We start from the raw sequence: 15,966 nt of genomic DNA on the forward strand, positions 1-15,966 counted from the left end.
ATCAGAGAGGGAGACAAACCATGAGAGGCTCTTAACTCTAGGAAACAAACTGAGGGTTGCTGGAGGGGAGGTGGGTGGGGGGATGGGGCAACTGGGTGATGGGCATTAAGGAGGGCACGTGATGTGAGGAGCACTGGGTGTTAATATGCAACTGATGAGTCACCGACCTCTACCTCTGAAATGATGTACTACATGTCAGCTAACTGAATTAAAATTTTTTTAAAAAGAAGTAAATAAATAAAAATTTAAAAAAATAAAAATACTTTCACATTTACACTTTTACATGTTGTTAAGTATGAAATGTGTTTAAAATGCCAGGCTAAGCTACTGTTTGGGTTACAGGAGCAGTGAAAGGTTGGAACATGAGAATACGTAATAATGAATGTCATTTTAGAAATTTTTTTTTCAAGATTCTATTCTGCGTGTCCCTTCAGAAACGGGTGAGGACCCCGAAGCCGAGGTGAAAATTGAAGGTTAGTTGCCAAAAGCCTCATCAGAGTGAGGCTGTTGAGTGTGGCTTTCATTTCTTCTTGAAGGGTTATTGTGGGGAGAAGATTGAAACTGGCTTCGGGGTGTGTGTGTGTATGGGGGTGGGGGTATATGGGTATATACATGTCTGTGTATTTGTGTGTCTGTGTATTTGTGTGTGTGTGTGCGTGTGTGTGTGTGTGTGTGTTTTAGGCCATGCAGATCAGCACTGGCCAGGGAGCAGACTATGCTCCATGCCAAGTGAGGGAAGAAAGAAGGGGGATGGACCAGGGCCTAGAAGCCATGAACTCGGTTTAACTGCAAGAATCTAAAGGAAGTCAAGTTCAAAGTGTGGTTTTAAAAAGATTTATTTTTTAAGATCCACTACATAAGATAATTTTCTTTAAAAGACTGACAGACTGACGTGTAATCTGTTTGGTTTTTGTTTGGATGCCTGTTTAAAAACCACATCTGATAGTTACAAACATATTCTAAGGATATTCTTTACAATTGAAAGGTTTTTAAAACATTTTTGACTTTTCATGGAAATGAATGACAACATTGATCCTGGAACTTGTGGATTTTGAACGCATTTAGTTAAAACAATGTGCCTGTTTTCTTTCATTGTGATCCACTTGGTTATCTGCTAAGAAATATTTTCTTTTCTTTTTTTTAAGATTTTATTTGAGAGAGAGAGAGAACACAAGCAGGGAGGAGGGGCAGAGGGAGAGGGAGCAGACTCCCCACTGAGCAGGGAGCCCAATTCGGGGCTCGATCCCAGGACCCCAGGATCATGACCTGAGCCAAACGCTTAACGACTGAGCCACCCAGGCGCCCTTGCTAAGAAATATTTTCATCTCTGCTGCTGGAATATGAGCTGGTCCCTACTATCTTCCTAATATGAGAAGGAGAAGTTTTTATTTTACATATTTATTAATGTTATGGGTCTCAGAATTACTGTCATTAAGTATGTTTTGTTTTTCAAGATTGCTTTGGCTACTTGGGGTCTTTTGTTTGGATTCCATACAAATTTTAGGATTATTTGTTCTAGTTCTGTGAAAAATGCTGTTGGGATTTTGATAGGGATTGCACTGAATGTGTAGAGTGCTCTGGGTAGTACGGACTTTTTAACAATATTTGTTCTTCCAACCCATAAGCATGGAATGTCTTTCCATTTCTTTGTGTCATCTTGAGTCTCTTCCATCAGTGTTAGTTTTCAGAGCACAGGTCGTTCACCTCTTCGGTTAGGTTTATCCCTAGCTATTTTATTGTTTTTGGTGCAACTGTAAATGGAATTGTTTTCTTAATTTCACTTCCGCTGCTTCATTATTAGTGTATGGGAACGCAACAGATTTCTATACGTTGATTTTGTATCCTGCGACTTTCTGAATTCATTTATCAGTTCTAGTAATTCTTTGGTGGAGTCTTTAGGGTTTTCTATATGTTGTCTGCAAATAGTGAGAGCTTTACTTCTTCCTTACCAATTTGGATGACTTTCATTTCTTTATGTTGTTTAATTTCTATGGGAGTCCTTCTATTTTTTTTTTTTTAAGATTTTATCAATTTATTTGAGAGAGCAAGAGCACGGGGGAGGGGGGGGCAGGGGGGGAGAAGCAGACTCCCCGCTGAGCAGGGAGCCCAACTTGGGGCTCGATCCCAGGACCCCAGGACCCCAGGATCCCCCGAGATCATGACCTGGGCCAAAGGCAGATGCTGAACTGGCTGAGTCACCCAGGTGCCCTGGGAGTGCTTTTATTTAGAGACTCTAAAAATCAACCGTTTTGGAGTGAATGATTCAGTAGCTTTTGTACATTCGCAGTGTTGGGTAACCACCACCTCTATCGAGTTCGAAAACATTTTCGTCTCCCCAAAAGAAGATCCCATACCCATTACCAGTCCCTCCCGTTCTTCCCTCCCCCAGCCCCTGGTATCCACCAGTCTACTCTCTATCTCTATGGATTTACCTTTTCTACATATTTCATACAGGTGGGATTGTACAGTGTGTGCCCTTTGGGGCCTGACTTCTTTCACTTAAAATCTCCAGGGCACCTGGGTGGCTCAGTCAGTTAAGCGTCCAACTCTTGATTTTGGCTCAGGTCGCGATCTCAGGCTCGTAAAATCGAGCCCTCTGTCGGGCTCCGTGCTGAGCGTGGAACCTGCTTAGGATTCTCTCTTTCCCTCTCCCTCTGCCCCTCCCCTCCTCGCTCATGCGCACTCATGCGCTCCCTCACTCAAAAAATAAAAATAAAAAATAGGGCACCTGTGTGGCTCAGTTGGTTAAGCGTCTGCCTTCGGCTCAGGTCATGATCTCGGGGTCCTGGGATTGAGCCCTACATAGGGCTCCCTGCTCAGCGGGGAGTCTGCTTCTCCCTCTGCCCCTCACCCTGCTTGCATTCTCTCTCTCTCTTTTTGACCAATAAATAAATAGATAAAATCCTTTAAAAGGGGGGGGGGTTAAAAAAAAAGAATATAACTTGTCAAACCACTATGTTGTACACCTGAAACTAATGCAACATTGTATGTCAACTCTATTTTAAGGGGGAAAAGGAAGAAAAGGAAACAATATAAAGAATCCCATGTTAGAATCCAAGTCCAGCAGTGATTTGAATGCAGGTTGATGGAAATGTTCTCCAAGATGGCCTCTCCATTGTGCTCTTCTCTTGTGGGGCATCATGCATGTACAGGGACTACAAGCCCAATCACCTTTTTGTTCTGGAGAGCAGTTTTCTAAAGGACTCGCTATAAATTATTTGGTAGATAATGACCATGCCTCCAGCAACAGACTGTGGCATTTGGAAGCCCATCTGTAGGTGTGTTCTTGTCCTTTATCTGACAACAGTTATTATGATGGCTTATGGAATATGGAACCAGATGAGCACTTTTATTTTTTAAAAGATTTATTTATTTATTTGAGAGAGAGAGCATGCAGGGCAGAGGGGCAGAGGGAGATGGAGAGAATCTTAAGCAGACTCTGCACTGAGCATGGAGCCCAACTTCCTACAGCCACCTGTTCTCTGAAGCTTTAAAAGTTGAGTCTGTGCCTCTGATCAGAGTGACACATGGACATTTTTAGAGGAGAATTAACCTAATTTTCTTTAAGTTCTAAATTTCAGTTTCTGTTTTTAGGAAGCACAAATTCATCCAGTATTACCAATTCTGCGGCAGGTGTGGAAGATCTTAACATTGTTCAGGTGACAATTCCAGGTATGGAAATCTATCTGGCGTTATCATAATTGACTTTATATTTTTCTTTTTGTTATATTTTAGCCATTATATAACATGGGTCATAAACCCTTGGAACTTTATTTTTTTTGCTTAGTTTACCCTTTCAACTAAGGAATGACAATTCAGAAATATAAAATACACTACAGATTGTCAGACACTGAATATTTTGCTTATATCAGACATCGTTAATCAGATATATTACTTCTCACAGCCACACCTTGGCATTACTGGAAAATACACCTCAGGGCAGACAACTCCAAGCACCAGCTCCTGTTAAATAAGAATTGGCCAGGGTGCCTGGGTGGCTCGGTTGGTTAAGCGACTGCCTTCGGCTCAGGTCATGATCCTGGAGTCCCGGGATCGAGTCCCGCATCGGGCTCCCTGCTCAGCAGGGAGTCTGCTTCTCCCTCTGACCCTCCTCCCTCTCATGCTCTCTGTCTCTCATTCTCTCTCTCTCAAATAAATAAATAAATAAAATCTTTAAAAAATAATAATAATAAATAAATAAATAAATAAGAATTGGCCACAGAGGTGGAATTTATCTGCTGCCCGTCAAGCAATCTTTTCTGAATATGTGTATATAAAATATATCTGGAGAGATACAAAAGAATCTGATAACATAATTTCCCCAAGGAAGGAAACAGCTGAGAGAGGGATGTGAGAGAAATGTTTCACTCTGCGTTGTTCTATGTCTTGTGAGTTTTGAACCATGTAATTGCTCTAGTTATTCAAAATTAAATACAATAAAAATGTTAAGTATTGAAAAATATTCCCTTCTAATCCTAGTACATCTTACTCCTTTTACTTGTCATATTGCATTGACTCAGATTGCTATTATAATGTTGAAGAGTAGAGGTGAAAGTGGACACCCTGATCCTACATAATGTTGAAAATGTTCCCTAAGGTAGTATGGAGTGTGTTTACATGGATTTATAATTTGGGAAATTCTCTGTCGTCTCTAATGGCTTCCATTTACACATTTCCAAAAAAACTAAACTGAGTGACAAGCCAGGTAAAGTGCTTTTTTCATGTGCTGTCAGGCACTTCCTCCAACAGCTTTTTTGGGGGTAAATTGATCAGTAACCCCAGTTTGCTTGATTGTCTAATTATTTTTAGATAACGAGAAGGAAAGATTATCCAGCATTGAAAAGATAAAACAACTAAGAGAACAAGTCAATGACCTCTTTAGCCGAAAATTTGGTAAGTTTTTATATTGTTACGTATCCAAAATGTATATATTTGAGGTATTTCTTTTTAATGGAATACTTTATTGATCTTTCTGGGGGCGCCTGGCTGGCTCAGTCAGAAGAACGTGCAACTCTTGATCTAGGGGTCGTGAGTTCAAGCCCCATGTTGGGTGTAGAGCTTACTAAAAAAAATTTTTTAATAAAATAATTATATATAAAAAAAAGAAATAGATCTTTCTGGGGAAGGAGCTATGATCAAAATCAGCATGTATTTTTCCTGAAGGGCTTTTACATGGACACACTAATCGCAATAATAGTATCTATCTTTGATTTACTGAGTTCTTACCATGGCTGAGCATTGCTTTCAGCACTGACACGTGAATCATTATTTAATCTTCATAAAACCCTTTTACAGGTAAATGCCAGCATCGTTTCTCCTTCCTGGAGAGAGAAATTGAATCTGTTTTACTGCCCGTTGCCAATGTCAAAGTCAGTAAGACTGTCCGTGAAGTAATAATGGCCGATGGCCCACGTTGTCACTGGACTGGAAGTATTTTAGCATCTCGGCACTGGTCTGGGAAAAGCAGGTGACACACTGAAGCGGTCTTCTGTTGTTTGTCTCCTCGCAGGTGAAGCCATCGGGGTGGACTTCCCTGTGAAAGTTCCCTACAGGAAGATCACATTCAACCCAGGCTGTGTGGTTATTGACGGCATGCCCCCGGGCGTGGTCTTCAAAGCCCCTGGTTACCTAGAAATCAGCTCCATGAGAAGGATCTTGGACGCTGCAGATTTTATCAAATTCACAGTCCTTAGGTAGGTGAGCGCTCCCTGCTTGGTCAGGAGAATGAACCTGAAGGTCGCCACCTGATCGAGGTGGGGGAGGGGGGCGGTGGGATTTTTTTTTTAACCAGGAGGTGGGCCGTGGGGCTCCGAAGCCCAGTGCCTCTCGCACTCTCCTTGTCTCGTATCCCACTTCTGGGAGCTGTGTGTCCCCGGACAAACGGACTTTGTGGCATTCACCATATCTCTTTCTCTTCAGACCGCTTCCAGGCCTGGAGCTTAGCAATGGTGAGTATCCCGGGTGGGTGGCAAGAAAGTCATCCCAGCACCCACTGTGTGGTGCCACGTGTCTTTGCAGGCCCTCCCCACGGGGGGCCTTGCTTCTCAAGCCTTGAGCCTTAGAGCAAAGCATGGTGCTCTTAAGATGCAGTTTATTTGTCCTGCTGGTTATAAAGTCCTTTAATTCTGGTACTTCACCAGAATTCTCATGCGACAGCTTGAAGGAGCTTGCTGGCACACTGGAATTTGGGAGCCCTTTATGGCAGGGGTGGGGGGCTAGGAACATTTTACTGAACTAGCCCAGCTCAGTGGGTAAACAGCTCCTGCCTGGTACCCCAGCTCCATCCCCGAGGACACCCCCCCAGCCCCCCCGCCCAGATCTCCCCCCAGTTCAGAGCCTAGAGGGAGCCACCTGGCACAGAGGAGGCTCCCAGGACCCCTCCGGTGCTGAGGTCAACATCTGTTCTGACTGAGCAACGCCCCATCCACTGTGCCTGTTCAGTATTCTGAACGTGGCCCCCCGGAGTCATTGCAAGCAAGTCATCAGCATCCTGTGGGGTGAGTAAAGCAGATGTAGGGATGTTCTCTGGAGTCTGAGTCACTAGGGCACCTCCTCAGTTCAAGTTGGAAAAACTAAAATATTCTTTGAAAATGCCCGATTGATTATTCTTCCTAAACTCGTCTTGTTTGTTGCTGAACAGTTTCTTTTTCTTTTTTTTGTAGCTTTATTGAGGCATGAGTTACATACCGTAAAATTCCCTTGTGTGAGGTATACACCTGCCAGTGATTTTTAATAAATTTACAGAGTTCGGCAAACTGTCACCACAATCTAATATTAGGACGTTTCCATCACCCCCCAAAAGATCCCTCCTACCCATTTTTCTCTCATTTCCTGTTCCTGCCCCCAGCCCCAGACAACCACCGAATTGACTTACTTTTTTGTCTCTGCCCACACTTTTTTTTTTTTTTAAAGATTTTATTTATTTATTTGACAGAGAGAGACACAGCGAGAGAGGGAACACAAGCAGGGGAAGTGGGAGAGGGAGAAGCAGGCTTCCCGCTGAGCAGGGAGCCCAATGCGGGGCTCGATCCCAGAACCCTGGGATCATGACCTGAGCTGAAGGCGGATGCTTGACGACTGAGCCACCCAGGCGGCCCCTCTGCCCACATTTTCTTGAAGTGAATGTTTAGACCTGTGTTCTCTCCAAGTAGAGCTCTTACCTGCTTCGTGGTCAGATTTCTTTAAATTTAAAACAAGTAAGTTGTGTGCGGTTCCGTGGCTATGACCAAGGCCCCTTGCGCCTCACAGCAGGTAAATCACACACCTTCTGTGGTCATCCCCCTTCCCTGTTACTTCAAAGTTCTCTTGAGACACAAATGAAAAAGTATACAATAAAATGCAAACATAGTGCCAGATCATTCTTGCTTAAAGCAGATGGGGCAAACATAGGTACTTGCTGAATCACAAAAGATGCCTTTCATTGGGCTAGTGTACCTTTTAAAAATGGAAACGAGTGGCCGACATTGAAAAGCCAGGGACATTTTCAAGAAAAAGAAAGAAAAGCCAGGGACGTTTTCAGTGGGTAGAGCAAGTGACTCTTGATCTCAGGGTTGTGAGTTCGAGCCCCACGTGTGGCATAGAGTTTACCTTAAAAAAAAAAAGAGTCGATTTCTAAGTTCTCTTGGAATCTGAAGATCTGGCCCCGGATCCCACATTCCCTCCAGCAGCCCGTTGCTGGAGCTGAGAGTCAGCCGTCCCTCTCTGCAGGAGTGGGTTAACCATACCCCCCCACCCCAGCCACTTTACCCCTGACGTTTATCATCACGTTTTTGCTGTCGTTTTTCATATGGTAGAGTTGAGAGAAAAAGTGAAATATTTCTTGTCTCCATGTCTCTGTCAAAAGTGGGAAAAAGAAAGATAGACCAGGAGGGCCGTGTCTTTCAAGAGAAGTGGGAGAGAGCGTATTTCTTCGTGGAAGTGCAGAATATTCCTACGTGTTTAATATGCAAACAGAGCATGTCTGTGTCCAAAGAGTATAACCTCCGGCGCCATTATCAAACGAACCACAGCAAGCACTATGACCAGTATACCGAGAAGATGCGGGACGAGAAGCTCCACGAGCTGAAGAAAGGACTCAGGAAGTACCTCTTGGGGTCATCCGAGATCATGGGCCCCGAGCAGAAACAGGCCTTTGCAAATGTGAGCCCAAATGAAACTGCGGCCGTGCAACCCATAGAAGACATGGCTGGGAACTTATGGGAGAAGTTACGCGAAAAAATCAAGTCGTTCGTGGCATACTCTATCGCAATCGATGAGATCACGGATATCAATAATACCACCCAGCTGGCCATATTCATCCGCGGCGTTGATGAGAATTTCGATGTGTCGGAAGAGCTCTTGGATACGGTGCCCATGACAGGTACAAAATCTGGCAACGAGATATTTCTGCGTGTCGAGAAGAGTCTGAAGAAGTTTAATATCGACTGGTCAAAACTGGTCAGCGTGGCCTCTACAGGCACCCCTGCCATGGTCGATGTGAACGATGGGCTGGTGACGAAACTTAAGTCCAAGGTGGCCATGATTTGCAAGGACTCGGATCTGAAGTCGGTTTGTTGCATCATTCACCCGGAATCGCTTTGTGCGCAAAAGTTGAAGATGGACCACGTCATGAGTGTGGTGGTTAACTCCGTGAACTGGATATGCTCCCGTGGGCTGAACCACAGTGAGTTCACGACCTTGCTGTATGAACTGGACAGCCAATATGGTAGCCTGCTCTACTACACCGAGATTAAGTGGCTCAGTCGAGGGCTGGTGCTCAAGAGATTTTTTGAATCGTTGGAAGAAATTGATTCCTTCATGTCATCCAGAGGGAAGCCCCTGCCTCAGCTGAGCTCTCAAGATTGGATCAGAGACTTGGCCTTCTTGGTCGATATGACAATGCACCTGAACACTTTGAACATCTCGCTCCAAGGGCACTCACAGGTCGTCACGCAGATGTACGACCTGATCCGGGCATTCCTAGCCAAACTGTGCCTTTGGGAAACTCACTTGGCGAGGAATAACCTGGCCCACTTCCCCACGCTGAAGTCGGTTTCCAGAAATGAAAGTGACGGCCTGAACTACATTCCCAAAATCGTGGAACTGAAGACCGAGTTCCAGAAGAGGTTGTCCGATTTCAAACTCTATGAAAGTGACCTGACCCTGTTCAGCTCCCCTTTTTCGGTGAAGATCGAGAGCGTGCACGAGGCGCTCCAGATGGAGGTCATTGACCTGCAGTGCAACACGGTGCTAAAGACTAAATACGACAAGGTCGGGGTCCCCGAGTTCTACAAATACCTGTGGAGTAGCTACCCGAAGTACAGAATCCACTGTGCGAAGATTCTCTCCATGTTCGGAAGCACCTACATTTGCGAACAGCTGTTTTCCATTATGAAACTGAGCAAAACGAAATACTGCTCGCAGCTAAAGGACTCGCAGTGGGATTCCATGCTCCACATCGCGACATGACTTACAACACGGGGGGGGGTGGTGCAAGACTAGAATCCTCCGGGCCCCAGGGATTGCAAGATGAGAAGACAAGTTACAAACTTTCTGTTTTCCAGTTTTTTCCACTTTGACTCGGAAATGTAACTTGCAGTATCCTACCCGTTTGTATGACATTTTATGCCTCACCATAGTCCAGTAAAGATGAAGACCGTTTTATTGTATTTCTGGTGGTTGCTTTTCCTTCTGGCCGGCGGGTTTCACTCACCCCTGAGGCCAGCATACTGAAGTTTTAAATCAGCCAACAGAGAAACAGAGAGGTGTGTATTCGTGGAGGAGGGTAAATGCACACACATCTATCTGCCCACTTTCTGCATGGTGTCCCCTGTGATCTAACATGTTTGCAAGCTTGGGGACAGTCCCTTGGAGACACATTCACCAACCGTAGTACCCCTGTGTGATCTGTCTCTGCCTCCCGGCAGACCCACAAAGATAGGAGTTGAAAATGGAGAACTCCAGATAACAAGTAACATGAGCTTTCAAAGGCCAAGGCAGCTGAGGTTTGGAGGTTGTTTTGTTTTTTTGTTTTGTTTTGTTTTGTTTTTTTGATAAACTTTTTTTTTGAGGGGCGCCCGGCTGGCTCAGTCAGTAGAGCATCCGACTCTTGATCTGTGGGTGGTGAGTTTGAGCTCCATGTTGGGTGCGGTGATGACTTAAGAAATAAATAAACTGTATTTTGAAATAATTTCAAATTTGCAGAGAAGTTGTGGAAACAAGAAAGGTATGAAGAACACTTACATGTCCTCTTGCCAAATTCTCATATTATTGAAATTTTACCCCTATGCTCTATCCCTTGTTTGCTTGGCCTCCTTCTCTCTCTCATGTGTGTGCACACGCGTGTGTGTGTGTGTGTTTGTGTGTGTGTACCACACTGCCTGTGAGCCTGTATGCATGAGTGTCCGAGTATAATGTGTGTATAAATGCACGCGCCTAATTTTTTTTTCTGAACCATTTGAGGGGGTTACATACATCCTTTCCCCCGACTACTTTAGGGAATATTTTCCAAGAATAGGGATATTCTCTAACCATGACTTACTTAGTGACCAGCTCCAGTAAATCGAACACTGATGTAATACTTCGATCTCGTTTACCATAAATGACACTGTGCATGGTGTCCCTTGTGTTCTAACATGTTTGCAAGCTGGGGACAGTCCCTCGGAGACTGTCCTGATGTCCTTCCCTTTATAGCACTTAACCCCCGGAGAGCAGGCATTTGAAAGCTCGCGCGCACACACACACACACAGTGTTCTTAATCTGTATTAGCCACTGGAATTAATGACCCAAAATTATGAATACTTTCCAGGTTGGAAGAATTAATCTGACTAGGGAGCAAAAAGGCTAAAGATCCTGACCTGGTGATGACCCATTCAGGAAGCAATGGACAAAACACTTTGATAAAAATAAAGGGAGGCTGCAGGAGAGAGAGAGAGACCAACCTCCAGGCAGTTTCCTGCGCAAGGCACCCGCCCCCAGCTGGAGCCCCAATGCATGTCCTCAGACACAGGGAAAATGACCCCACCCCGGCAGTTCCTGTCCTTGGGGGGTGGACTGCAGGTTCAGCTGGGTCTGGCTAGCTCAGAGGCTCACTTCCTAGGAGGAGGAATGGGCTGGTTTACAACGGGGTCAGGGGAGACCCGCCCCGGTGTACCTGAGCAGATGCCCAACCGAGTATCAGAGGGGTCGCCCTGTGGACTCTGCAGGGAAAGGTCAGCCCCCTCATGTGATAGACCGACGGCTAGGGCTCAGAGTGATTAAGTGACCTGCCAAGGTAACACAGCAGAGACGGGGTCAGGATACAAACTAGGTCTGTGTGACTCCGAAGTCCGTGTTATTCCATGACAGGAGGCTGTCATGTGTGGCTTTCTGGTAGTTAGCGCATCGGATGATGCTGAGGGGACAGCAGGGTTCAGCCTGGGCTGCCTTCTGTGACTCGACTATTCATGGGCTGTTCTGCTTTGAATCAACTCCTACGGCTTCCTTCTTTATCCTGCATGTGTGTTGGGACCGTGGCGGCCCAGCACCTTCACTCAGATGACAGAGCCAAGCCTGGGAGAACTGACTGAGCAAGCAGATGGTTTTCTGGGGTCATCGATTGATGGGGTGTCTGCAAATGAGAGCATTTAGGAGCGGGGTGGTGGGGCCCAGGCCGGAGCCAAGGGCTGGATTTGGTGGTCCCCATCAGTTTCTAGGAGCATTTCCCCCAAGGCCCTGTCTTCGTGTCCCAGGTGGACAGAGGACACTGGTCACTCCAACACAGGCCTGGGGTGGGGGTGGGGGGTTGGGGCTCTGGAAGCCAGGCCCCTGTCACCTCCCTCCTCTGAGTGCCCGTTGGCCGTAGCACCTGCCACTTGGACTGAGCCACAGAGCAGGAACTCTGCGGGGTCAGGAGAATGTAATGAATCCAGTAGGGCTTTGGAACCAAAAAGAAAAGCTCTGTCACCCACTTGCCATATTACTCTAAAAACTTGCTTACATTTTCTGAGGCTTCGTTTCCTCCACCACAAACCCACCTGCCAGGGTTGTTCTCAAACCAGAAACAAGGTAAAGAAAGAGACCAGCATTGTGCCTGGCCCCAAGAAAATCGTCTGCCCACGCACTGCAGCCGTAACTCAGACGCAGGCCCCTTCAGGCGTGCCTGCCGGGTGCTCTCTGTTGGCTCCCCCGAGGGGACAGCAGAAGCCCCCGGGGCAGGCCCCCTGCCCTCAGGCCCACGCACCACCCGGGCCTCCTCCTCAGCATGCAAGAGTGGGGCCAGCGCAGGGCCACCTCCAGGGGACCAGAAGTGCAGAAAAACGTGAGGAAAACGTTGGATCGGGACCTTAACTTGGAAAAAATGAAACTAAAAATTAAGAAAATCTGTATTTTATCTCACACAGTTTGTTTTTTTAATTATACTTGCAACTGAACAAGCAAAGGGGTTGGGATGGTCGGTGGTTAATTCTCCCACAGCTTTGCATGATAGCGTTTGAGGGGCTGGACTTTTCCAGCAAACCGAATGTGCAAAAAGCAAAGGGCCCAGTGATGTTCTCAAGGCCTCTTTCAATCATTGCGCTGGTCAAATTATTCTCTTGAGAAGCATCAGTCCCCTTATCTCGAAGGAACCAGCCTTGTCCATCCTCTTGTGCCACCTCCCACATAAGGAGGGGTAGCTGCCACCCACCGCCTTCCTGATAAGCTGCTGCTTTAGCAAGATTTGCAGCTCCAGGTTGCACCCTGGTTGGTGTCTTTGCATTTTGCAAAAGATCCACCAGCAAAGACTTTGAGCCATGGTCTGGCAGCAGGGCTGGTGGGGGCGGTGAGGGTCTGTTCATGAATGAGTAATTGCTTTCTGGTACAACCTCCTAACTGGGCAGCGAATAATCAAAGGTGCTCCCTCCCTATACCTAGATGACAATTTTTCTTTGTCACCGAACTAAGGTGCACACACCGCGCGCTGTGGCACCCTTCTTCAGAACTCTTCTGCAGTGGGACCAAAGTTTTAGCAGGCAGCTTCTGTCCAAACAGCCAGCGCGGGGGCGGGGGGTGCGGGGCGTTCTTATTGCACTTGGCCCCGTGCAAACTTAGTCTCGGCCAAAGCCAGGGCAGTGTGCAACTGGACCTTGGTTCTTGCAACTTCCCCCAACCTCCCGCCCCAGCAGAGCTCACAGCCCTCAGTCCTAATTCTATAAACACCCCCAAGGGCGAGCCCAGCCCAGCCCGCCCCGCTGCTCTGCAGGACTTCTGCCCACTCCAAGCAACATTTATTGAGAGCGCTGAATAGTTAGCCGGGCGAGGCCGGGACTGCGGGAGGCATCCAGACTTCTGGATCTATACACGTGTATACAGGGATGGGGCGGGACAGGGCGGAGAGGCCAGGACGCCATCTAGGGGAGTGGCTCGGCCTCAGACGGCGGAAGCCAGCTTCCGTTTGGTGCTCTCACTGCAGCGGTGCAGGATGAGGTCCGCGCTGGGCCGCGGGGGCACCGCGGGCTGTGGCTTTGCGCTCTCGGTCTCAGGCTGCTCCCCTACCGCTGAAAGCGCGGCCAGGTAAGAGGCCCCGCCCCAACCTTCAGGCCCCACCTCCGGCCCCGCCTCCCCTCACCGCCCAGGCCCCGCCCCGGGAAGCCCCGCCTCCAGACCGCTACGGACACTCATACGCCGCGGGCTCCCAGCACAGGGCGGCCCGGGCCGGCCCTGGCCCCGCTTCTAGCCCCGCCCCGTCCTCAAGGCCCCGCCCCAAGAAAGCCCGCCCCCAGGCCGCTGCCGGCTCTCCGCGGTCCCGGGCGCGCCTGGACCCGCCCCTGGACCCGCCCCGTTCTCCAGGTTCCGCCCCGGGCAGCCCCGCCCCCCGCCCCCGGCCACCGCCCGCACTCACGGCGCGGGCTCCCTGCCCTCCGCGGTCCCGGCCGCGCCTGGCGGCGACGCTGCTCCAGAAAACGAACACTGTTGCGCCGGTAAGTGTCCTGGCTGAGGCGCTTCCGCGACCGCTGGTGGATGCTGTGTGCGTTGCGGATGGACGACCTGGGCGCAGCGGGACGGGGGCGTTGCTCAGCGCCTGGCCGTCCCCGATGCGCCCGCGTCCTTGCTTGCGGGGACCCGCATGACAGGCCCTGGGGTCCAACAACTGGCCCGGGGCAGTGGGGAGCGGGGCGGGGACCCCGCACGACGGGGCGGGCCATGCATGCGACTCCCCCGCGCCTACGCGGACTCCTGGGTGGCAGAGCCCAGGTCCGTTTCCCACGCCCCTCGCCAGCCATCAGCCCGGCCCCTCCCCAGGAAGCCCTCTGGACTGCCACAGCCCTCACGGGCCGTCCCCAAGGACGCCCGGCATCGATGTCTACACCTCCACCTCACACCCCTGCTGTCCCACCGCCCCCGGACCAGACCCACAATGTGGGAGGGCAAGTCCTGCCTCGATCCAGTGAGGGTTCTGTCTCCCCCGCCTGCTGGGGAGCCCCTGTCCCGAGCCCCCTCCCCAGCACTGCCAATCCAGGGCCTGGACCGACAGAGGGGACTCGTGGTACCTCCTCCTCAGCCCCGTCCAATCCCGGGGACCCTCGCTCACCTGCGGGGCGGTGCCCCTCGGCTCTTGATCTGGCGTTGGGCCTGGGCTATATCCTGCCCGGACTTCTGTAGGTACATGGATGGGAAGTAGCCTGTGATGTCGTTTTTCCTGCAACAGAGGCAGCCCTTGAAGCCCCCGCAGTCACAGGGGGGAGTAGGGGCCTCAGATGTGGGGGGCTCAGGGATCTCTCTAAACAGTTGGGGATGGGGCTCCTGGGTGGCTCAGTCGTTAAGCATCTGCCTTAGGCTCAGGTCATGATCCCAGGGTCCTGTGATTGAGCCCCGCATCGGGCTCCCTGCTCCGTGGGAAGCCTGCTTCTCCCTCTCCCCTCCCCCTGCTTGTGTTCCCTCTCTTGCTGTGTCTCTCTCTGTCAAATAGATAAATAAAATCTTTAAAAAAAGAAAAAAAATTTAAAAAAAATAAACAGTTGGGGTTAAGGCAGTCGGGAGTTGCAGATACCCTGAAGCTTGGCCAACACCAGACTCTGTCCCGCTGGGCCTCAGTTTCTTCATCTGTGCAACATAGGCCCACCCAGCCTTGACGTTGGTAGTAGGAGAAATTAGCAGGTCCAACTTGCCCCCCCACCCCCCGCCAGCCCAGGGACATGTGTTTGCAATAAAACATCTGCAACAGTGTATTTGTCAGTATTTTCTTTTACAGCGTGTCTAAGAAACCTTTGTCTCCCTCCAGGTCACCAAGTTCCCCTATGCTTTCTTCCACAAGCTTTTTAGTTTGGGGTTTTGTGCTTGGTCAAACCCATGACGCATCCTGAATAAATGTGTGTGGTGTGAGGGAGGGGTCTACGTGCCTTTCCTCCAGGTGGACGCCCAGCTGTTCCGGCACCACTTGCTGAAAAGACTTTTCTCTCCATTCTCACTACTATAATTTGGGAGTGAGAAAAACTTCGCATATTACAAAGTTCACTCAGTAAAACTCTGATCCTTCTTGGCTGGTGGGAGAATCACAAGCAGATTCTTAGGGGTACATGATGGGCGGTTAAGTGAGGGTCAAAAAGGTTGAGAAATATCTTCCTGCCTCAGAGCCTCCAGCCCGGGGCCATGCTGATGGTGGGTGCTGTGGCCACGAGCTCACTGGGGCCATGGACTGGCCCTATGACTCGAGGCTCTGAAAGGGTGTAAAAGGACCTGGGGAGGCCCAGTGGGTCCGAGAAGATGGCCCTACAAGCCCCCAGGGTTCTGCTCTCCCCAGGAGGAATGACCAGATAAGAATCAATGACAACCGGGCGCCTGGGTGGCTCAGTCGTTAAGCGTCTGCCTTCGGCTCAGGTCATGATCCCAGGGTCCTGGGATCGAGTCCCACATCGGGCTCCCTGCTCTGCGGGAAGCCTGCTTCTCCCTCTCCCACTCCCCCTGCTTGTGTTCCTGCTCTCGCTATGTCTCTCTCTGTCAAAAAAATAAATAAAATCTTTAAAAAAAAA

The 15,966-nt window shown here is 49.0% G+C and overlaps 2 protein-coding genes across 7 annotated transcripts in view; one reads left to right on the forward strand and one right to left on the reverse strand.

Annotated features, from left to right (window-relative positions):
• Positions 1 to 9,647, forward strand: part of LOC102738012 (general transcription factor II-I repeat domain-containing protein 2) — a 25,484-nt gene extending 15,837 nt beyond the window's left edge. The window contains exons 8-13 of one of the 5 annotated variants that reach the window (XM_081819571.1): positions 435 to 473; positions 3,595 to 3,672; positions 4,810 to 4,893; positions 5,510 to 5,693; positions 5,920 to 5,948; positions 7,844 to 9,647. In XM_081819571.1, coding sequence (XP_081675697.1) covers positions 435 to 473; positions 3,595 to 3,672; positions 4,810 to 4,893; positions 5,510 to 5,693; positions 5,920 to 5,948; positions 7,844 to 9,447 — 2,018 coding nt within the window. In that variant the 3' untranslated portion in view covers positions 9,448 to 9,647. Of the gene's footprint in view, positions 1 to 410; positions 474 to 3,594; positions 3,673 to 4,809; positions 4,894 to 5,509; positions 5,694 to 5,919; positions 5,949 to 7,843 lie in introns of all 5 variants that reach the window. The other 4 variants (XM_081819570.1, XM_081819574.1, XM_081819572.1 and 1 more) reach the window with 4 other exon arrangements.
• The window catches only part of NCF1 (neutrophil cytosolic factor 1), a 33,598-nt gene that overhangs the window by 4,562 nt on the left and 13,070 nt on the right, over positions 1 to 15,966 (reverse strand). The window contains exons 9-11 of one of the 2 annotated variants that reach the window (XM_081819578.1): positions 14,529 to 14,636; positions 13,839 to 13,984; positions 12,331 to 13,494 (exon numbers count right to left, since the gene is read on the reverse strand). In XM_081819578.1, the coding sequence (XP_081675704.1) occupies positions 13,367 to 13,494; positions 13,839 to 13,984; positions 14,529 to 14,636 (382 nt within the window). In that variant the 3' untranslated portion in view covers positions 12,331 to 13,366. Of the gene's footprint in view, positions 1 to 12,330; positions 13,495 to 13,838; positions 13,985 to 14,528; positions 14,637 to 15,966 lie in introns of those variants that run through there. The other variant, XM_081819579.1, reaches the window with a different exon arrangement.

This window comes from Leptonychotes weddellii, chromosome 5 (genome assembly GCF_054177405.1).
Source record: "Leptonychotes weddellii isolate Sample4059 chromosome 5, ASM5417740v2, whole genome shotgun sequence".
NCBI classification, from domain to species: Eukaryota; Metazoa; Chordata; class Mammalia; order Carnivora; family Phocidae; genus Leptonychotes; species Leptonychotes weddellii.